The sequence below is a fragment of the Gekko japonicus genome, unplaced genomic scaffold (genome assembly GCF_001447785.1).
Source record: "Gekko japonicus isolate JY-2015 unplaced genomic scaffold, Gekko_japonicus_V1.1 scaffold21, whole genome shotgun sequence".
Lineage (NCBI taxonomy): Eukaryota > Metazoa > Chordata > Lepidosauria > Squamata > Gekkonidae > Gekko > Gekko japonicus.
In genome coordinates this window covers 2,402,380-2,425,170 of record NW_015173122.1, presented here as the reverse complement: position 1 = coordinate 2,425,170, position 22,791 = coordinate 2,402,380, and the positions used below count along the sequence as shown (strand labels likewise).

The following is a 22,791-nucleotide window of genomic DNA, read 5'->3' as shown; positions in this document are numbered from 1 at the left end:
TTCATGTTGCTATTCTGTGTGCCTCTGTACAGCGCAGACTCTTGCTTTCACCTTTGGCTGTATCAGCAGCTGGGATTTCTGCTGGCTGCTGGATTTGTCCCAGGCACATCATTAATACTATGACTACTTGCTAGAAATCTTTGGTCTTCTCCAGTAACTTGTTGGGTACCTTTTGGCCTGGGGGTCCTGCCATCGGGCATCATGTCTGATACTTTTGAGAGCCTTTCCATAAAATCTTCTTGACGGATTTTTCTGGAGTAGGTCACCAGTTCTTTCTCCAACCCTCCCCATTTATCCGGGCTTGGGACCAGCATGCACACAGGTGTACGTGGCTGGGTTAGAGGCTTCTTAGTAAAGGATAAAGGTTTCCCTTTCTCGAAAGCCAGTCAAATCCGACTCTAGGGATGCGGTGCTCATCTCTGTTTCCAAGCCGAAGAGCCAGCACTGTCCAAAGACTTCTACATGGTCATGTGGTCGGCATGACCAGACACCAAGGCGCACTGAACACTGTTACCTTCCCACCGAAGTGGTACCTATTTATCTACTTGCAATTTCTTGCTTTCAAACTGCTAGGTTGGCAGGAGGTGGGACCAGAGAAGGGAGCTCACTCCGTCATGCGGCACACTCGGGTCTTGAACTGCTGAACTACCGACGTTCCAATCTGCAGTTTGGCATCTTAACCACTTGAGCCACCGCAGGCTTCTTACTTCCTGCCAATGTTAGGGTTCTATGCTGCATGCTGCTATTCCATTTTGTGCCTGAAGGGGACTTGGAGCAAACTCAGACCCTGGTTAGCTCACCTGGGTGTTGGGCCACAAGAGTCAAGTGCTGAAGGCCTGAGGCTCGTAAGGAAGGTTTTCAAGGCAAGAGATGTTCAGAGGTGGCTTGCCATTGCCCGCTTCTGCATTGTGACTGTGGACTTCCTTGGTGGTCTCCCATCCAAATACTAACCAGGGCTGACCTTGCTTAGCTTCTGAAGCCTGACAAAATCAAGCTAGCCTGGGCTATCCAGGTCAGGGTATTTAGAAATATACAGGTTCCATTTATCCATTGTAATCAATAGATTCTTTTGAACTATGGTGCTGGAGAAGACTCTTGAGAGTCCCTTGGACTGCAAGAAGATCAAATCAGTCAGTCCTAAAAGAAATCAGTCCTGACTGTTCCCTGGAAGGCCAGATACTGAAGCAGAAGCTCAAATACTTTGGCCACCCAATGAGAAGGGAGCACTCACTGGAGAAGACCCTGATGCTGGGAAAGATTGAAGGTCAAAGAAGACGGGGACGGCAAAGGATGAGATGGTTAGACAGTGTCATCGATGCAACGAACATGAAGTTGAGCCAACTTCAGAGGACGGCGGAAGACAGGAGGGCCTGACGTGATCTGGTCCATGGGGTCGCGAAGAGTCGGACTCAACTGTGCGACTGAACAACAACAAATCAGTAGCCCTTGATGGACCTCTCCTCTTCCATGAATTTGCCCAATTCCCTTTCCAAGCCCTCTAGGCTAGTGGCCACCACTACATCCTGTGGCAATGAGTCCCACGGGCTCATTACAGGTTGTACAAAGACCCTTTTCATTGTTTCTGCCTATTCTCTTCCTCTCTACCATTCTGTCTGTTGCAGCCTTCGAACCAGGGCACTGCTACGAGCCGTTTGTCAAGTACGGGAACTTCACCACCAGCGATGCCACCTACAGTCTGGGCACCACGGTGGAGTTTGCCTGTGAGGCCGGCTACACCCTGGAGCAAGGGTCTGTCATCATCGAGTGTGTTGACCCCACCAACCCCCAGTGGAATGAGACGGAGCCGGCCTGCCGAGGTAGGTCTACGGAGGTTCCTGACTTGGGGGAAGACTGAGCGCCTTGCGTCTGAGGAGAGGTTGGGAGTAGAACCCTGGCGAGCCGCCGGGGGTATTTGTTTTGAAAGGGGATAGGCCGCCCCTCCAGAGACCTCCTAAAGGTAGCAAACGAGATAAAAGCAATTCAACAATAAAAGCATAAAACAAAAACCGATAAAATCCATCCATAAAAATGATCCATAACGTGCTTGATAAAATCGCCATGAAATAGGATTGCATACCTCCAGGTGAGAGCTGCAGTTCTGCCAGGGTTGTGACTGATCTCCAGATCCCAGAGATCAATTCCCTGGGAGAAAATGGTCGCTTTGGAGGGTGGACTCTATGGCGGCGCACCCCCACTGAGCTTCTTCTCAGGCTCCGTCCCAAAATCTCCCAAGAGTTTCCGTACCCAGAGTTTGTAACCCTTCCATGAAGGGGCATTAGAACAGCATAAATAACACAAAAGCTGCAACTGGCCCCTCCAGCGGAATCCATGAAACAGCACTCCGGTGGGCCATAAAACAAAAACCTAGAAAAAAAATGAGATTGAACTTCAGGCAAAAGCGTAGCTAAAGAGAAATGTTTTAGCCTGGTGCTTAAAAGACAGTGGAGTAAGTCCCAGATGAACCTGAAAAAGAAAGGGCACTCCAAAAGTGAGTTGCTACCTCCAAGAAAGCTCTGGCTGCCGTCTCCCTCACTTCTATGGGTGGGGGTACAGAAATATTGAGTTGGAAACTGGGTGGGCTGTAAAAGACGGGTGAAGGTAGTCCTTCAGGGACCTCGGTCCCAAGCCTTTCAGGGCTTTAAAAATAGGGACCAGCACTTAGAATTGTGCTTGGAAATGAATGGATAGGCACAGGGCTATTTTTGGACAGGAACGCACAGGAACGGAGTTCCAGCTGGCTCCTGAGTTGGCCACGCCCAGCAGGAACTCATTAGCATAATAGGCCACACCCAACAGCAGAAACTCATTAGGATTGGCCACATTAGGGGCGTGTGGCCTAACATGCAAAGAAGTTCCTGCTACAAAAAAAGCTCTGGGTTTTGACAACAAACAAGGTAAACAGAATAACAAGCAAAAGGTGGGTGTGGCTGGATGACCACACTTCTGGTAACATGTGGGTGTGGCCTAATATGCTAATGAGTGGTGCTGTCAGGGGTGTGGCCAATATGCTAATGAGTTCCTGCTATTGGGTGTGGCCTATTATGCTAATGAGTTCCTGCTGGGCTTTTTCTACAAAAAGAGCCTTGGATAGGCAGCACGCAGGCTGTATCCAGGCATCTCTGTATCCTGGCCCATCAGCATCCCAGTTGCTGCATTTTGAACCCACTGACATTTCCAGATAGTTCTCAGAGCATATTATGGTAATCTAACCTGAATGTGATCAGAGCATGGATCACGGGGGCCAAATCACATATTTGCAGGAATGACCATCAACCAATGCTCCCTCTCAGCTGGGGAGTCTCGTGAGCAAAAACTTTACTTTGTGAGCTACTGGCATTAAAGTTGTGATTTGGCTTCTGCATAAATTAGTTTGCTCTGGAGCCATCCTTCCTGAGCTAAGACAAAAATGTGTGAGCCGGAGGCTAAAAAACCGAGCTAGCTCACACTAACTCAGCTTAGAGGGAACACTGATCATAACCATGGCTCAGTGGAGGAGCATCTGCTGGACTTGCAGAAGGTCCAGGTTCAATCTCTGGCATCTCCAGTTTGAAAGATCAGGTAGCAGGTGATGGGTCTGCCTGAGACCCAAGAAAGCCACCGCCAGTAGACAATACTGACCTCAGTGGGCCAAGGGTCTGATTCAATATAAGACAGCTTCATGTGTTCATGTTTCTGTGTTCATGTGTTTATCAGCCAAAGCTGATCGAAGACGCTTCATATGATGGAGGAAACCTGAGCCTCCAACTGTAGGACAGGATCCGGAAGCATCCCTAGACTGGGAACCTGCTCTTTCCACATCTGGGACAGACTCACCCCTGCTCCTGTGCAGCCTTACCTTTGACCAGCATACCTCTGTCTCATATGGACTGGCTTCGGTTTATTGCCCTCATCCGTCCCATCACCTTCTCAAATCACTTGTTCAGGATCCTCTCAGGTCATATAGCTCTGTTCTGCCAAAGAAACAGAGTTGGGTGTCAGTGGGGGGGGGGGGGGGTTGTGAGAAAGCCACCGGAAGACACCATCATCCAACAGCAGAAACTCATTAGCATATTAGGCCACACCCCTGACAGCACAGCTCATTAGCACATTAGGCCCCACCCCCATGTTACCAGAAGTGTGATTATCCAGCCACATCCACCTTTTGCTTGTTATTTTGTTTATCTTGTTTGTTGTCAAAACCCAGGGCCTTTTTTTGTAGCAAGGACTCCTTTGCATGTTAGGCCACACACCCTTAATGTAGCCAATCCTAATGAGTTTCTGCTGTTGGGTGTGGCCTATTATGCTAATGAGTTCCTGCTGGGTGTGGCCAACTCAGGAGCCAGCCGGAACTCCGTTCCTGCCCAAAAATAGCCCTGGGTGTCAGCCACATATTGGTGGCCCCTCACTCCAAATCCCTGGATGATCTTCTTCAATAGTTTCATGTAGATGTTAAAAAGCTTGGGGGAGCGTTGCAGAACTGAACGATGTGAGATGCAATGGGGCGATCGGTAGTCCCTAGGAACCACCGTCTTAAAACACCTGGCTGGGTAAGAGTGGAGTCAGCAAATCATGGTGGCCCCTGTTCTCAATCCAGCAATCCTTTCCAGAAGGACACCAAGGTCGATGGCACTGAAGCCACTGAAAGATCATTCTCCTAGTGCAGAATGTCTATCATGGCAACAAAGGCTGTTTCCATCCCAACTCCATGGCTGAATCCAAATTGAAACAGGTCTTGGTAAATCGGTCTCCTCCAAGATTGCCTGAAGTTGAACGGCCATCACTCACTTGAGCACCTTGCCAAAGAATGAAATGTTGGCCACCAGGCAGTATTTATTTAGGTCGTTTGGATCCAGGGAGGCCTTCTTCAGGATAAGAGCATTTCAGGAGGCTTCTGAAAGAACCAGTGATATTAGACCTCTTCTTAGAATCATAGAATGTTAGAGTTGGAAGGGACCTTGCAGGTCATCTAGTCCAACCCCCTGCACTCTGCAGGAGCATAGCCAAAAGAGAGCCCTACAACTTACCCAAAAGATGGTTGTGCAGTCTCCGCTTGAAGACGTCCAGCGAAGGAGCACCCACCACCTCCTGAGGCAGTCTGTTCCACTGCTCGACCACTCTTACAGTTAGGAAGTCTCTCCTGATATTTAGCCGGTATCGACTCCCTTGTAATTTTCACCCATTAGATCCAATCTGGAGCAAGAGAGAATAGATCTGCTCCATCTTCTACATGACAGCCCTTCAGATATTTGAAGACTGCAATCATGTTTCTTAATTCTTAAGAGGTTGTCTTTGGTGCTTTCGCACATTCTGAATAATGCACTTTCGATCCACTTTCAATGCACTTTGCCCATTGTTCACGAGTAGATTTTGCTGTCTCACACAGTAAAACCCAATTGCAAAGTGCACTGTTCAGCGTGTGATGGATGTGAGCATTTATCGACCTGTGTCCTGTCTCCCCTTCCTGGGCAAGGTGACTGAGCGGGCAGCTGGCAGAGCAACGGCAGACATCTCTGGATGAAACATCTGCCCTTGACCCGCTTCAGTCTGGCTTCCGGCCAGGATTGGGTACTGAAGCGCCGCTAGTGGCCTCGGTTGCTGATCTTCACTTACATCATTGCTGATGTTGTTAGACCCATCAGCAGCATTTGATATAGGTGACCAAAGTATTTAAGTGGATTGATTGGGATACGAGGGACAGCCCTCTGTTGGTTTCATTATTTTTTGCTGGCAGGAAGCAAAGCATTTCCATAGGAAAGGCAGAGTCTGCTCGCTGAGATGTACTGTGCCCCAAGGGAAATCTGCACAGCTGTTCCTTACACACACACCCATATCGCACTCTGGTTGCCGGCCTTCTTGACCCCAGCACAGCCAGGAGACCTTCTGACCCCTGTTTTCTGGATCCCACAGCCGTGTGCAGTGGGGAGATCACGGATGCAGCCGGTGTGGTGCTTTCTCCTAATTGGCCAGAGCCCTATGGGAAGGGTCAGGACTGCATCTGGGGCTTGCATGTGGAAGAGGACAAGCGCATCATGCTGGATATCCAAGTGTGAGTATACCGGTGTTATGGTACTTGGATGGGAGTCCACCCAGGAAGTCCAGGGCTGCCAAGCAGAAGCAGGCAATGGCAATCCATCTCTTGCCTTTAACGTCAGGACCACTAGGGAAGTGAGTCACAGAATCATCCAGACACCCCCCCGTCCTATGCTGATAGCAGCCCCCAATTATGTTCCCTTAGGTTGCGGCTGGGCAAAGGGGATGCGCTGACCTTCTACGATGGAGATGACCTGACGGCACGCATCCTGGGCCAGTACTCCGGCCTCAACCGGCGCTTCAAGCTGTTCACCTCAACGGCTGATATCACCATCCAGTTTCAGTCTGACCCTGGAAGCAGCGGCCTAGGCTACCAGCAGGGATTCATCATCCACTTTACAGGTTCGCATCATGTTTCCTGGACATTTGGGAGGCAGGCACTCCGTGGCAAAAACTCCCCAGCCAGTTTGGTGTAGTGGTTAAGTGCGCGGGCTCTAATCTGGGAGAACCGGGTTTGATTCCCCACTCCTCCACTTGCACCTGCTGATGTGACCTTGGGTCAGTCACAAGCTCTGGCACAGCTGTCCTTGAAAAAGAGCAGTTTGTGTCCGAGTTCTCTCAGCCCCACCCACCTCACAGGGTATCTGTTGCGGGGAGGGGAAGGGAAAGGAGCTTGTAAGCCGCTCTGAGACTCCCTTGGGTAGTGAAGGGCGGGGTATAAATCCAATCTCTTCTTCTCTTCTTCTCTCTGCTTAATCTTCTTTTCAGGGAGGGGTTATCAGAAGAAATCCAGAAGCGATTTGCAGCGCTCACTTTGACCTCTGTGCTTGATTCTGCTCCAATGCAGGATTTGGCAACGGAAGCAGAACTGAACCCCTGAACAACTAAAGCCTTCATGGTTACAAAAAAACCCGGTTAGGGTGCTGTTAGATCATGAGCCTGACACTGCTGCTGCTGCTGAAACCAGCAGCTCCGGGTTGAGCTTTCCTTCACTGTGAAACTTACACTGTTAAGGCTATTTAGAGTGAAGTTAGATCATGTGCCTGCCACACAGCTGCTGCTGAAATCAGAAGCTCTGGCCTGAGGTCTCCTCTGTGAAACTGACTCTATTAGGGCTAGTTAGGGTACAGTTAGATCATGTGCCTGCCACACGGCTGCTGCTGAAATCAGAAGCTCTGGGTAGTGTTCTCCTCCGCGAAACTTACTCTGAAATAACAGTATTGTGCATTTCCCCGTGTTACTGATAAGGAAGGGCAAGGAAGCACACAGGGGCACTTGTGGCCAGGCAAGGAGCTGCCCAGTTCGATCTCCCATCTCTCCAATCAACACGTACCCTTTCCCTTTCAGAGGTGCCCCGCAATGACACTTGCCCTGAGCTGCCAGAGATCCCCAATGGTTGGAAGACCGTGTCTCACCCAGAGCTGATCCACGGCACTGTGGTCACCTACCACTGCTACCCTGGCTATGAATTGGTGGGCACCGAGCTCCTGATGTGCCACTGGGACTTGACCTGGAGTGGGGACCTGCCCTCTTGCCAGAGAGGTGAGTATATGGAGGGGAGGCATGCCAATGCCAGAGGGGGGGGAAGGGGAGGCCCTCCCCATTTCCCGCATATTTTGTTCGCCCACTGCTTGGATTGCCGTTCTTTATCTAGACCCACCTGGAAAGCAATGAAGTGGAGGCAGAGAAAGGGGAGAGCACTTTCTTAAGCTTGACATTGCTTAGGAATAGGATTTTGTGTGTGTGCACGCATACGTGCGTGCGTCCGTGCATGTGTGCACTGAAACTGGAGTCACCCCTCGGTCTAAAAATTCAAGAAGCTCATAAACATTTTGTAGATCAGCTCTTGGAAGAATGGGCAGGCATCCATCTCCCTTGAAAAAACACGGGGATAACCCAGTGAATGATTCTCCTTGGTGTCCCCGTCACCCCTTTGGCCAGTCATTTAGAGTCTGGCGGAATGTAAGGGAGCGTGTGCATTCCCTAAAGCGGCTTAGTCTGGCATGGGGTGTACGCTCTGTGGCCTCTCTCTGGCACACGCCATTGCCTTTGCTCCAGTACACAATTTGGAGGGAGACGGGGATGAGAAAGGCTCTGGCGAAGCCTGTCAAGTTTTGGTTATGCCATGAGCTCCCCCTGCTGGCACTGTGCAGTCTTAGTTGTGCATGTGGTCTCGGATTCTGAGAAGCTTCACACTGTGTGTACACGCTTGAGGCTCAGCTCACGGAAGCTTAGCCTGCATTTTCAGTAAGTCCGATGCTTTATTAAAAATCTCCTCCTAAGCAAACCTGGATCTCGCATATCGTTTCCTTGGGCTTTCTTCGAATCCGGAGCACCCACCTAGCCGAGTAGCACCTCCACACCAAAAGCAGAGGCAGACCTACATTTTTGGACCCTGAAGCTTGAACTGTTATTGGAGCCCCTTCTCAACATCCAACAAGGTCCACAGGGCAGAGAACGGGGTGGTGGGGTGGAGACCTTGAAAATGGGCCCAACAGTGAGCCCCTTCCCATCAGCAACGAGGTCTGGGTAACCGCTGTTATCTTCTTCAGTGGGGTTGTTCCATGGCAAATCGCCACAACTGGGGATTCGGGTGCTGCAAGCCCCCAAGAAAATTTTTGAAATCTGACCAATTACAGGGACACTTTGAGGCCCTACGAAATGGGTATTAGAGCATATTCTAAGGTCAATTCTGTCACTAAAACAGCCTTATTTTAATAACAAACACTTTAAGAAAACTCCATCAATTTTATCTATCTTCATTCGTTTCATAGTAGGTCTGCCCCGGACCAAAAGAACGGTTTCCCAAGGCCTCAGTCTCTTTCAGCCCCCGTAGTCGAGATTCTTCCAACTGGCATTACCAAGGTCTGAAGCTGGGCCTTCGGCATGTGTGTTCTACCAGGCTCCTTCCTTGATATACGAAGGCTTGATTGTCTGAAAAAGCTTATTGGCAAGCCACAAAGAGCGGGCTTGTGGGTAATAGTGCTAAAATCTCAATTTCCTAAATATATTCCAGTTTTTGATTTTCATAAGTTTCGCTGCAGTTTAAATCTTCGTGAAGGAACGTCACTCTTGCCAGAGCGAACAAGAGCCGGCACAAAGCAGACATCTCACTCCTTGCCCTGCCTCGCTTGCTCCCCCATCCTCTTTCTTCTGTCCGTAGTGACCACGTGCCGGGACCCTGGAGATGTGGATCACAGCCGCCGCATGGTCTCCACTAACAAGTTCCCTGTTGGCTCCACCGTCCAGTTCATCTGTGACAAGGGCTATGCGCTGAGCGGGAGTGGACTGATCTCCTGCCACGACCGACAAGCCGGAGACCCCAAGTGGAGCGATCGTCTTCCCAAATGCATCCGTAAGTCACCCGTGTTCACAGGCTCGATGGCAGCTCCTAAACAGGGTCGGGTCAGAACCTCCATGTCTGGAGAAACCTTCTCTGTGCCATGTGTTTGGGGCAAGGGAGAAGAAATGGCCCCATTTCCCTGTCTTCCAGAGGCAGGGCTATTTTTGGGCAGGAACGCACAGGAACGGAGTTCCGGCTGGCTTCAGAGTTGGCCACGTCCACTACAGCCAAAACCTCTGCGTGTGTGGCCACAGAGGGAAGGCCTGGAGAGCAACACCCCCCCGGCTACTCTGAGGCAGGCGGGCCAGGGGGGGCCCTGGAAGGATCGGGGAGGCATTTAAATGCCTCCCCGTGCCTTCCCCGACCTGTCCAAGGGCTGGCTTGCCTGGGCTCCCCGCAGCCGCGGGGCACCCAGGCAAACCAAGGGAAGGCATGGGGTGTGGCCTAATATGCTAATGAGTTTCTACTGTTGGTGTGGCCTATTATGCTAATGAGTTCTGCTGGGCTTTTTCTACAAAAAAACCCCTGTCCAGAGGTATCACATGACCCACGGGATGGAGCACTGAAGTCTTAAGGAAGCACTTAGCTTTAAGGAAAGCTGAGCTTGAAGGAAAGCTAAAAATCATGGAGCTTTTCAGTTTAGGAAAAAAGCTGCTGAAAGAAGGTCTATGAAATTAGGTTAATAAAATCAGGCACGGGAGAGAAAAAGCGGAGACGATTTTTTTCTCCCCCCTCAATCTGCTAGAATTTAGGAGCACCCAATGAACGTGATGAGCAGTAGATGCGGGGCAGACAAAAGAAAGTGTTTCTTTAAACGAGGGATGTGAAGAACAACGAAAAGGAGTTTTTTTTTCTTGTCAGTTCCAGAAATGAGGAAGGAAATGGCAGACCTGCTGCTCAGTAAGTTTGATGAAATGTTCGCAGGTGAAGTCAAGCTTCACCTTCATCTTCTCCCAGGAGGGGAAGGGGAATCTTGTGCAAGCTAGCAAAAATAGCATGAAGGGCCCGGGGATGAGATTGCAGCTCAAGGTGATAAAGAGTGGGTCAAGGCTAAACTTTAAACGAATTCTGGCCTTCTGGGCCAGAAGAACTGCATCCTAGGGGGCTAGGAACTTGCTGATAGACTCAGAACCTCTATCATCCAGTGGCAGTCGTCGTGATTCTGGGGCCTCGGGCAAAAGTTCAGGAGATCCCTGCCCACCCACCCTATCCCCCAGGCTCGAGCAAGGCCCTTGTCCCATGCAAAGGGGGCAGCATGTGCTGCCACGGCCAAATTGGCTGCTGCCCAAGCCCCAGAGGGGGCAGAGGCACCCTTGCCAGCACCAAGCCGGCTACTTGAGAGCTGGAGGGGGTGAGCCTGTCTGCTCTTCCTCTTCTTTCCCACTCTGTTGGGGGGGGTGTTTGGGTGGTCAGGGTGCCCCCCCAGCCTGGGACAGCTGTGGCTAAGTTAGGGGTGCCAGCCTCCAGGTGGGACTTGGGGATCCCCCCAGAATGACAGCTCATCTCCAGACTACAAAGACAATTTCCTCTGGAGAGAATGGCTGCTTTGGAGGATGGACTCTATGGTACGGTACCCCACTGAGGTCCCTGTCCTCCTGAGGCTCCATCCCCAAATCTCTAGGAGTTTCCCAACCTGGATCTGGCAACCCCAACCCCTCTGTCCCCCACCAGTGGCTGGGGGGAACCAGCAACCCTAGGCTAAGACTGCCCCTGCCCAGTGCCACGAGGAAAGAGACTGGCGGATGTTGTGCTGATCCTCAAAAAGGAGACAAGGGAGGATGAAGGAAACAACTGAATCATCAGTTTGGAGGTGATACTCGAAGAGATTATGAAGCTGTCTACACACACAAAACCTTTATTGGCTTGAAAGCACAAAACATCATGGAAATACAGGAAAATACTAAGATGCATCAATCACTTGGCTATTCAAGCCTCATCTTCTGATTGCATAATATAAAAATTTTGCAACAGCCTCCATTATTTCGCAATTAAACAGAAGAAAGGGAACAATTGAGTCATCAGAGTGCCGGCTCTTACCCGCTAGAAATGGAGTAATAAAACGAGATCGGATATCCCTATAGAGGGGGCAATGAAGTATGGTGTGTGTAGTGGATTCTGTATCTTTTAGAGAGCCCTAACGACAAAGTCTGTCTGCATATGGTATCTGGCGGTACCTCCCTAAAAGCACCTCTGATGGGAGAACATTAAAGCGTGCAAGCATGTATGCTCTGCGATGATGTGGGGCTGTTAAACTTGACAGATACTTCGCAGTAGAGCCCGTATCAAAAATCGCCAACCTGCTTGGGGAGCATCTGCTGGCTGCGTGTTCCCAAAGTACTTGCCTTTCGATGTCGAGAAATCTTTGTTTAATAATAGCATAGGCTTGTTTATCTGAAAAGGGGGCTGAATAATCCGGGGATATTCCCATTGTAGAGAGTTTCTCCTCGACATATCTAAGCCATGGAGAGAGATGGGACTCAGTTAACATGTGAGTAATAATACTTTTAGCTTTAGCATGGAAATGAAGTTTAAGCCAGAACTGAGTTGTTATCAGCCATGCTCTGGTCGATAGAAGCCTTTGATTGGTTTCTAGGCATAAAGCTGCATAACGAACACAAGAGGGAAGTCCAAGAATTTTCCGCAATGAAGCTGTCTATCTGTAAGCCTCTTGGGAAACATTGCAGTGATCGAGAGAAGCCAGAGTAGATTTGTTAATAATGAATCCTCCTAGATTAATCTCATCTTGCTTTTTGACGGGGTTACTTGCCTAGGGGATCGTGGGAATGCAGTGAGTGTAATATGTCTAGATTTCTTCAAGGCGTTTGACAAAAGGCCCCGTGATACTTGGTGAGCAGCCTGGATAAGAAGGGGGTCAGATGCCAGGACTGTCAAGGGGATCCCCAGCTAGTTGGAGAATGGTCCTTGAAAAGCACAACCCAGGAGCAGTGTCCCCTCTAAGCCGAGTTAGGGTGAGCTAGCTCACAGTTTTTTAGTTTCCGGCTCACACATTTTTCTCTTTGCTCAGGAAGGAGGGCTCCAGAGCAAACTAATTTATGCAGTAGCCAAATTGCTCACTCATAACTTCAATGCCAGCAGCTCACAAAGTACAATTTTTGCTCACAAAACTCCACAGCTTAGAGGGAATATTGCAGGGGTACTTTGTCAGGCCAGAGGGCAGTATTGATGGGTTGCTGCAGGCTTGATATTCTTCAACATTATTTACTTACTTACTTAAAGCATTTATTAGCTGCTCCCCCCTGCGCAGAACTCAAGGCGACTTAACGATATAAATTAAAATAGCAATTAAAAAGCAATAAAAAGTCAACAATTTAAAAACAGCAATAAAAAACCAATTAAAAGTCAATAATTTAAAAACTCCAAGTTAGGACTGCCAATAAAAAGTCAACAATTTAAAAACAGCAATAAAAAACAATTAAAACTCAACAATTTAAAAACTCCAAGTTAGGACTTTCAATGAAAAGCAGAATCAGTCAAATGAGGTCCTTAATAAAACTGTCTTCAGCTGCCTCCTGAAGATCAACAATGGGGGCCAAGTGCACCTCCCTGGGGAGGTTGTTCTATAATTGTGGGGCTGTCATCACCAAAAAGGCCATCTCTTGTATGCCTGCCAGACAAGCCTCTTTGATTGGTGGGATAGCCAGGAGGGCCTCTCCCTGTGATCTTAATTCCTGGGCAGAAGGTAACCTTGGTATCCTTAGAAGAAGAAGAGATTGGATTTATACCCCGCCCTCCACTCAGAGTCTCAGAGCGGCTTACAATCTCCTTCCCTTCCCCTCCCCACCACAGACACCCTGTGAGGTAAGAGGGGCTGAGAGAGCTCTGTCTGAGAACTGCTCTTGAGAGAACAGCTCTGAGAGAACTGTGAATGACTCAAGGTCACCCACCTGGCTGTATGTGGAGGAGTGGGGAATCAAACCCGGTTCTCCAGATTAGAGTTTGCCGTTCTTAACCACTACATCAAAGTGGCTCTTTAAAGGGTTTTAATCTCATTGTTTATTACTTTTTCATGGAAACCATAATTAAGAATAATAATAATAATGAAGGGCTTTAAAAGACAAAAACCAACACTTTGGTCTCAGTAGTGGGTTGGGAGCCAGTGTGATTGTTGTAGTGTCAGGGACGTATCCTCCGTGTAGCTGGCCCCGATTCTCAATGACTCGGATGAAGGGCTGGAACCCGGTAGCAGGAACTCCTTTGCATATTAGGCGACACACCCCTAATGTAGCCAATCCTCCAAGAGCTTATAGAGCTCTTCTGACAGGGGTTACTGTAAGCTCTTGGAGGATTGGCTACATTAGGGGTGTGCCACCTAATATGCAAAGAAGTTCCTGCTACAAAGAGAGCCCTGCCTGGAAGGAATGTGTTTCAGATCTAGAATCATAGAATGTTAGAGTTGGAAGGGACCTTGCAGGTCATCTAGTCCAACCCCCCTGCACTCTGCAGGAGTGATGGTGACACAAAACTGGGAGGGATAGTTTGTACCTTAGAGGATAGCAATGCAGTTCATAATGATTTTGATAGGTTGGAAAGTTTGGCTGGAAGAAACAAAATTAATTTCTGCGAAGACAAATGCAAAGCTCTGCATTTAAGCAAAAAACAGATGGGGGAAACTTGGCTTGGCAGTAGAACATGTTAAAAGGGTCTCAGACTCACAACTGAGCACAAGTTGAACAAAGGTCAGCAATGTGATGCAGCGGCAAAAAAAGCTAATACAATTTTAGGCGGTCACTAGGAATGATCATTTCCCTCGACGCTGCAGCTGGTCAGACCTCATCTGGAATATACTCTGTCCCATCCTCGTAGTCTCCCTTTACAAAAGAGAAAGACAAACTGAAATGGGTTCAAAGAGGGCACCACAGAGGTTTGTGAGTTTGGAAAATAAGCCCTGTGAGGAAAGATTAAAGGAATGGGGTAGGTTTAGCCTGAGGAAGAGAATGCTGAGGGAAGATGTGATCGCGCCCTTCACATACCAGAAAGCCCATTCCCGAGGAGGGGGTCAAGACTTGTTCTCTGCTCCTCCAGAGGCCACAACTTGATGGAATGGTCTTAGGTTACAGGAGGAGACATTTTGGTTGAACGTTTAGAGAAACTTCCTAGCCAAGAGAGCAGGTGAACAATGGAGCCAGTTACCTGGGGGGGGGCCAGGGGGGGGCTTTCCTTTCTGCAAGTTTCCAAGCACAGCCTTGACTCTAGCTTTTCAAGCTGCTGCATCGTGAACATTGAACTACATGACCTCTAAGACGGCTTTCAACTCTATGGCAATGCATAATTAGCCTTTGGAACTCACTGCCTCAGGATGTGGATAAAATGGCTGATATGGTAATGCCCCTTTGTAGATCTATGGTGCCGCCTCATTTGGAATACTGTGTACAGTTCTGGTCACTGTGTCTCCAAATGGACATTGCAGAGTTGGAAAAAGTACAGAGGAGGGTAACCAAGATCATGAGGGGGTTGGAGCATCTTCCCTTTGGAAAGGCTGAAGAGTTTAGAAAAGAGACGACTAAGCGGGGACATGATAGAGGCTTATAAAATCCTGCATGGGATGGAGAGAGTTGACAAAGAGAACTTTTTCTCCCTCTCCCAAAATACTAGGACTCCAGGGCATCCAATGAAACTGACGGGCAGGAGGTTCAGGACGGACAAAAGGAAACACTACTTTATGTAAAGAGTGATTAAAATGTGGAATTTACTGCCAGAGGATGTGGTGATGGCCACAGGAATAAATAGCTATAAAAGGGATTAAATAGATTCATGGAGAATAAGTCTATCAATGGATACTAGCCATGGTGACTGAGGGGAACCTCCATATTCAGAGGCACTAATCCTTTGAATCCAAGAGCCAGGAGGCAACATCAGGGGAAGGCCTCAGCCTCTATGCCCTGCTGTTGGCCAGCCAGAGGAATTGGTTGGCCACTGTGTGAGAAAGGTTGCTGGGCTAAATGGACCATTGGTCTGATCCAGCAGGTCTCTTCTTATGATCTTATGAGGTGACAGACACTAGTTTAGATACCTTCCAAAGAAGATTATACAAATTGGTGGAAGAGGGAAGTCCATCGAAGGCTAAATGGACCTCTGTGTCCAGAAGCGGGATAGCCTGGATGTCAACCACAGAGAAGGGCAGCAATAGGAGGAGGCTTTGGGGTTCTGGATGCCTGCGGGAGAACTTCTTGGGTGTCTGGCTGGGCACAGTAGGACACGGGATGCAAGACGAGAGGGTGATGGGCCTGGCCCAACAAAGCAATTCATAACTGGCCCGTCTGACTCAGAATCTGTCAAAGAAATGGGGCTCCTCTGAGCAGACAAGTGGGGAAAGTGCTTTACACAATTCCTAAATTAACTTGCCCCAATGTGCAGCGTTGGCTGGCAATTAACGGTGCCATGAAAAGATTAAACACATTCTCATATGCAGGGGTCATTTCGTAGAAAAAGAGGTGCAGGAGCTCATTTTCATAACTTATTTGCATATGCCACACACCCTGACGTCACCGGAAGTGTGTCAGAAGGCAACACCCACCGCTCAGGCTCCACTGGACTGTTTTGGATTGCTAGCTATGGGGGGGGGGGGAGCTTGTACCTGAATAAAACTTGGTCTTAAAGGTGCCACTGAACTGTTTTGGACCGGGGGGGGGCCCTCTGCAACTTACTTGGCTGCTTCGTAATCTAACTGAGGGCTGCAGGGGGCGAGGCTTGTTGCATGTGCCCGCCCCTTGGTCTCTTTACTGCCAGAGCTCCGCTCCTGTGCGCTCCTGCAGGAAATGACCCCTGCTCATATGCTTCCTGGGGTGGGTTCAGGCAGTTCTGGCCTCAGGCCAGGCTTTCGATGAGAAGTCCAAAGGCCACTCTAGCTGCAGAGGGACCTTCCTTAGGTGGTCATTAGGGTTGCCCTCTGGCCCCTTGACCAGTGTCCCCTCTAAGCTGAGTTAGTGTGAGCTAGCACACCGTTTTTTAGCCTCCAGCTCACACACTTTTGTCTTCGCTCAGGCAGGATGGCTCCAGAGCAAACTAATTTAGGCAGTGGCCAAATCGCTCGCTCAGAACTTTAATGCCAGTAGCTCACAAAGTAGAATTTCTGCTCACAAGACTTCACAGCTTAGAGGGAGCATTGCCCTTGACCCCGACTGTTGTGTGGTGGGCGGACAGATGAAGGGTCAGCCCCAAAGGCTTCCACTAGACTCCATTCTGGATGTTCTGCCTTTCCTAGCGGAGGTGTACGAGCCCTGCCACAACCCCGGCATCCCTGACCATGGAGCTCAGAATCCAGAGAAGAGAGTCTACCAGGCAGGGGCACTGCTGCGATTCTCCTGCACTGCAGGCTACACGCTGCTGGGTGATGCCACTCTGCGCTGTGTGCCGGGTCACCCTTCCCAGTGGAATGGCACCCCACCATTCTGCAAGAGAGGTAAGTCCGTTGGAGAAGATATATTATCTGTAGGGCTATGTCAGTGGTCCATCTGTACAGGGAAAAGGATTCAGAACCAAGAACACCTGGCAGTGTTTCCCCAGTTCTGTGCCAATCACATCCTCGAACCTGAATGAATTATGCAAAGATGTTTTCTTAGGTGAAAAAAAATGCATTTGGCTTCCACTACCCAAGGGGAGAACAGGAAAGCATGCCGAATCTGTTAGCTCCTGAGATCTTGCCACTAAATCCTGGCTTATGTTATCAAGCATCTCTTTGCAGCCATGAGGACAAGAAACTTTGGAATGAGAAGGAAAGAATCCAAGCTTATGCAACAGGATCACAGATATAGGAAACGTCCACGGCGTGGAGAGGGTACCAGCTATTGGGATATTTGGTTAATATAGCCGTGTTTGCCCAGCCATAGAAGCATGATATTGCATGTGGTAAGATAAATCTCTCAAGAAGTATATAGCAAAAGTAAATCTTACATTTAGGCTGCGGTCAGGCTACAGGCTTGGTGCTGTCTGGCTGCGCCTCTTATCACCAGTTTCAGTTGTAGTGGGAAGATTTGATCGGACATCACGCCCTGAACCAACTGCACTGCATGCTTGCTCCATGGTAGACTGTTCAGATTATTGATGAATATCAACCACAGAGTGCGCAGTCTGGGTGGTTTATTTTTTTTAAAAAAAAATGGGCGTGCATGTGCATATGCACTTATGCGCACATCCCAAGGAACCAAAAAAGGGGGGCCGAGATGGAACTGAATGTTCGCACTTCCCAACTAGCTTGAGTTCACCACAGGGAAGTTCGGACATCTGGAAATGCGGAGTGAAAGCACTAACATCCGTAAAGACCGAATTTCTCCCGGTGCCTGGTAACTCCACTTCGAAATCAGGACAGAATGGGCTGTCAGCAACTGGGGAACAGCAGGCAGATGTTGCTATCTGAGCATGCATTTTAAATCCGGCAGGGAACAGCAACGACATCGGATCATACTGGCTTGTCTGACCGCAGCCTATTCAAGTAGATTCAGTTCACATTCAGGTTGCAATCAGAAGGAGAGAGAGAAGCCTAATCTAACAAGTACTTTCCCTGTCACAAGTGGCCAGCTATATTCGCCATCATTTGTATGGAACTATGCGGGCACTGCTTCTACAGGAGAGAAGAGTAGAGACGTGTGACTCCATGCAGAGCCATGGAGGAAGAATGGGGGAGAGGAAAGATCAGAGAGAGAGAGAAGAAGGGGTCAGAGGGCAGCTCCCAGGTTAAGACAAAGAGAGGCATCCTATGCAGGGAGATAACACCTATACACACTTAGAGTGATGTAGCACCCCCCCCCCAGTGTCCAGGCATTCTGAGTCGCTCACTCCAACACCAGCATACTGGTGGACTTAAACCGTTCAGGAGCGCTCCTGGAGGCTCGTGCCCATGTTGGAGTAAGGCCCAAGCCCTGCTCAGCCTGGAGTCCCGTCCCACAGACCTAGGATTGCCAAGTGCTTACTGTCTGCCGGCGGAGGGCTCCATGCCACTGCCTGGGATCTTCTGGCGCACACTGTGATGACATCACTCGTGACGTCATCACGCCAGGCACGTCATGCAGGGGATGATGCTCTAGCATTTGGCCAAAAACTGCATGGTCACCATAGAGTTTTTAGCCAAGTGCTAGAGTGCCCCCGTGCAACGTGCCCGGGGTGATGATGTAATCTCCGGTTGACATCACAGTTGGGCACATCGAGGGCAGCAGGGCTCTTCAGGGGCAGGGCTCCCCCTGCTGGCCATCAGGGGGGATGGCAGCCCTACACAGCCCACCCCTTTCCCTTCTTTTGCAGCCTCCTCGGAGGAGTTCTACGCCAATCGCAACCTTGACGGTAAGAAGGAGAACCACAGTCCATCCGCTCAGGTTTCACGCTGGGGAGGGAAGGAGGCTGTTGCAGGCCACAGACCTGTGACTGGCCTCGTGTGCCTTTCTCCTCCCTTCTGGCTGGGGTTCAACCCCTTTGCATAGACTTCTTTTGCTCACCCTGTTCCTCGCCCTCACCGCTTTCTCCTCCCCCCCCAAGCTGTGGCCAAAATGGCACCTGCGGAAGACCTCCTGCAAGGCTCTAATGTGGCCTTTGCCATCTTCCTGCCCGTGGCTGCTGTGGGGCTTCTCCTGGGCACCCTGTACCTCTACATCTCCAGGTGAGTCACCACTTCAGTGCGGCCCAGGTCACGCAGAGTCCTCCGAAGGGGAGAAGAGGCCTTCAGTGTCTTCGTGTTTCCTCACAGGCACCAAGGAAAGCCGTCGCTGCAGCTTCCGTCCCTCTCGGGCTCCCACCCCTACGATCACATCACGGTCGATTCGGCCTTTGACAACCCCACCTACGAAACCGGAGTAAGTGCCAACTCCCTCCTGTGGCCTGCTCTGTGGCTCCCCTGGGTTGATGGGGCCAGGGGAAGGGATACCTAGCCCCAGGGTGATTTTTGGGCAGGAACGCACAGGAACGGAGTTCCGGCTGGCTTCAGAGTTGGCCACGCCCACTACAGCCAAAACCTCTGCATGTGTGGCTACAGAGGGGAAGGCCTGGAGAGTGACCCCCCCGGCCACTCCGAGGTGGGCAGGCCAGGGGGGCCCTGGAAGGATCGGGTAGACATTTAAATGCCTCCCCGTGCCTTACCCGGTCTGTCCAAGGGCCGGCTTGGCTGGGTTCCCCACAGCCGCTGGGCACTCGGGCAAGCCAAGGGAAGGCAATTTAAACTGCCTTCCCTTCAAGGGGGGGCTTGCCCGGGCTCCCCGCAGCCACGGGGCACACAGGCAAGCCAAGGGAAGGCATGGGTGTGGCTTAATAGGCTAATGAACTGTGCTGTCAGGGGTGTGGCCTAAGATGTTAATGAGTTTCTGTTGTTGGGTGTGGCCTATTATGCTAATGAGTTCCTGCTTGGCTTTTTCTACAAAAAAAGCCCTGCCTAGCCCTAAACTGGTACACAGCCTTGGGGGGAGGGACTTGGGAGCTCTTTGGTCTGGCTTGCCAATCTCCAGGTGGGGCCTGGAGACCTCCCAGAATTACAACTGATCTCCAGTTTGGTGGAGCCAGTTTGGTATAGTGGTAAAGAGCGTGGACTCTAATCTGGGAGAACTGGGTTTGATTCCTCACTCCTCCACATGCAGCTGCCGGTGTGACCTTGGATCAGTCACAAGTTCTTTCTGAGCTGTTCTCTCACGAGCAGTTCTCAGCCCAGCAGTCTGTTGTGGGGAGGGGAAGGGAAAGGAGATTGTAAGCTGCTCTGAGACTCCTTCGGGTAGTGAAGGGCGGGGTATAAGTCCAATTCTCTTCTCTCTTCTTCTTCTTCTTCAGTCTACAGAGATTAGTTCTGCTGGAGAAAATGGCTACTTTGGACAGTCGACTGTATGGCATCATACCCAGCTCCACCCCCGAATCTCTTAAGAATTTCCCAGCTTGGAGTTGGCAACTGGAGATTTGGGGGGGGGTGGAGCCTGAGGAGGGGGGGGTTTGGGGCCAGGAGGGACTTCAATGGGGGTATAATGCCATAGAATCCACCTTCCAAAGCAGCCATCTTCCCCAGGGGAACTGATCTCTGTTGCCTGGTGATTGGTTGTAATAGCAGGAGATCTCCAGCCACCACCTGGGGGTTGGCAGCCCTATTGGCAACCCTGTCTTTGGCCCATGGCTCAGTCTCTGATTGGCAATGACTTTATCATGAGGACCACATTCACAGAATGGAACAAGGGCTGAGGGGAGCCAGCTGCAGAGACTCAGGCTCATATAGGTGGGTGTTCCAGTCCCTCTAAGCTGTGGAGTCTTGTGAGCTAAAACTCTACTTTGTGAGCTCCTGGCATTAAAGTTGCGAGCGAGCCATTTGGCTACTGCATAAATCAGTTTGCTCTGGAGCCATCCTTCCTGAGCGAAGACAAAAATGCGTGAGCCAGAGGCTAAAAAACTGTGAGCGAGCTCACACTAACTCAGCTTAGAGGGAACATTGGTTCCAGCAAAGGGCTCCAACGGAGACTTTGGGAAAAGCTTCCTCCCCTTGTACACCTCCCAGCAGTGTCTTGGCTCACTTGGAACGGCAGAACTCTCCCAAAGCCTCTATAGTTTTCTGTTGGGGGGAGCACAGATTCAAGAACCTTTAAGGGGCACTCTGCTGAAAACCAGACTGAAAGCTTCTTGGATGGGGGGGGGGGGGAGTCTACTGCCTCTCCCTGTTCCAAGCCGAAGAAGTGACACTTCTGAAGCTGAGGGCAAAATAAGCCCCTGCCTGCCATGATGCGGGGGCAAGGCTTAAATGCATGTGTTATTGGGGGGGGGGGAATCAACAGGTAGGCTGTTCCATGTTGAATCCAAAGTACTGGATATATAAAGGTAAAGGTTTCCCTTGCTCAAAAGCCAGTCGAATCCGACTCTAGAGTTGTGGTGCTCATCTCCATTTCCAAGCTGAAGAGCCAGCGCTGTCCAGAGACGTTTCCATGGTCATGTGGCCGGCATGACTAGATGCTGTGGCGCACGGAACGCTGTTACCTTCCCACCGAAGCGGTACCTATTTATCTACTTGCAATTTCTTGCTTTCGAGCTGCTATTTTGGCGGGAGCTGGGGCCAGAGACGGGAGCTCACTCCGTCATGCAGCACTTGGGTTTCGAACTGCTGAACTACTGACCTTCCAGCCTGCAGTTCAGCATCTTAACCACTTGAGGCACCACAGCCCTTACTGGATATATAAAAGGGGTTAAACCGACAGCTTTCCCTGGGCTCACTCAAGAGGAGGTTGGAGAGCCTAGGTTTTGGGATTTCAACAAGTCTCTTCATCAGAGGACGAGAGAGGTGGCAAAAAGGTACTCAGGGGAAGGGCAGAGCTAGGCGATGAGCTGCTGGGAAATGCGATTAATTGAGCCACTTAAATCTGAGCCTTGGTCCACCTGCCTAATCTCTGATTGGCTCTCCAGGGACTCAGGCAGAGACAGACCTTTCCCAGCAAAGCCGTAGGCTCACTGCTCGGGTTTTAGCCCTTCACTGGCTTATGGGAGGACACGGGGCGGCTTTATGAAACCATTTTGTGCTGCCCCGCCAAGGTGGCTGGGGAGTAATTGAGTTGCCCGGGTGCTGAAGAAGATTTACAGAAGGTTCAGCCAGGGGAGCAAAAACAGGTACCTGCATTCCTCGGCTGACCCAGGTGGGTCAAGAGGAACGGCAGGAGTACGCCCGTTTTAATAAACAAATAGAATAAAAGGAATGCGACGTTACCTGTTCTGTATGGTATGGAGTGGAGAGTTCACTTCAGTGATGGGGGGGCTCTGGCAGGGTTGGAACGGAGAGCTGCCCGGGGTTGGCTAGAGAGGGGCGGATGACCAGAGGCAAACTTGGAGGGGCCACGATCAGGCCCGTAGCTAGGATTTTTTTTAATTCGGGGGGCCTTTAAATAAGTCAGGGCCCAGGGGCACCCTGCAGCCCCCCCCCAAGGGAGCACCTGGGCTGGATGGGAAGTCAGGGGGGCCTTGGTGGCAAGTCAGGGGGCCGGGCCCTGAGATGCCCCACTGTAGCTATGGGCCTGGCTGCGATGCTGGGTGGGAGGGGCCGGATTCTTTGCCCGGCAGCCAACCTCCTGCAGGCTTTTTTCTCTCCAGGAGATGCGGGAGTATGAAGTCTCCATCTAGGGTGGCGCCACCCTCGAGGTGGGAGCCGGAGGGGCAGGCCCCACTCCTGATTCCGTGTCGCCCTCCACCCTCTCCACGCGCCAACGACTGACTCCGAGGCCGACCGACCACCTGCAGTGGCAAAGACCAGTGAAGACCTCCCAACCATCCCTCAAGACGGACCTCCTGGGGAGAGAAATCAGACCTCTGTACCAGCAGCCGGCAGAAGCCCCCCCCCTCCCTCCCTCCCTCCCTGAGGCTTCCCCCTTTCGGGCCTAGCTCTGGAATGGAGTCAGGTCTGCGCTCCGCGTGGCAGACAGCCCGTGCCTGCTTCTACACCCATCCGTTGTGTCCTTTGGAACCATCTCCAGCATCCTGACCATGGT

The 22,791-nt window shown here is 50.6% G+C and overlaps 1 protein-coding gene across 1 annotated transcript in view; it reads left to right on the top strand.

The window, feature by feature from the left end:
* The window catches only part of SEZ6 (seizure related 6 homolog (mouse)), a 61,704-nt gene extending 39,278 nt beyond the window's left edge, over positions 1-22,426 (top strand). Inside the window, exons 7-16 of the mRNA XM_015421859.1 lie at positions 1,623-1,817; positions 5,887-6,025; positions 6,215-6,411; positions 7,357-7,551; positions 9,173-9,364; positions 16,575-16,772; positions 18,608-18,646; positions 18,839-18,959; positions 19,047-19,152; positions 22,397-22,426. Of these exons, the coding sequence (XP_015277345.1) occupies positions 1,623-1,817; positions 5,887-6,025; positions 6,215-6,411; positions 7,357-7,551; positions 9,173-9,364; positions 16,575-16,772; positions 18,608-18,646; positions 18,839-18,959; positions 19,047-19,152; positions 22,397-22,426 (1,412 nt within the window). The remainder of the gene's footprint in view (positions 1-1,622; positions 1,818-5,886; positions 6,026-6,214; positions 6,412-7,356; positions 7,552-9,172; positions 9,365-16,574; positions 16,773-18,607; positions 18,647-18,838; positions 18,960-19,046; positions 19,153-22,396) is intronic.
* Positions 22,427-22,791: the final 365 nt, after the last annotated feature.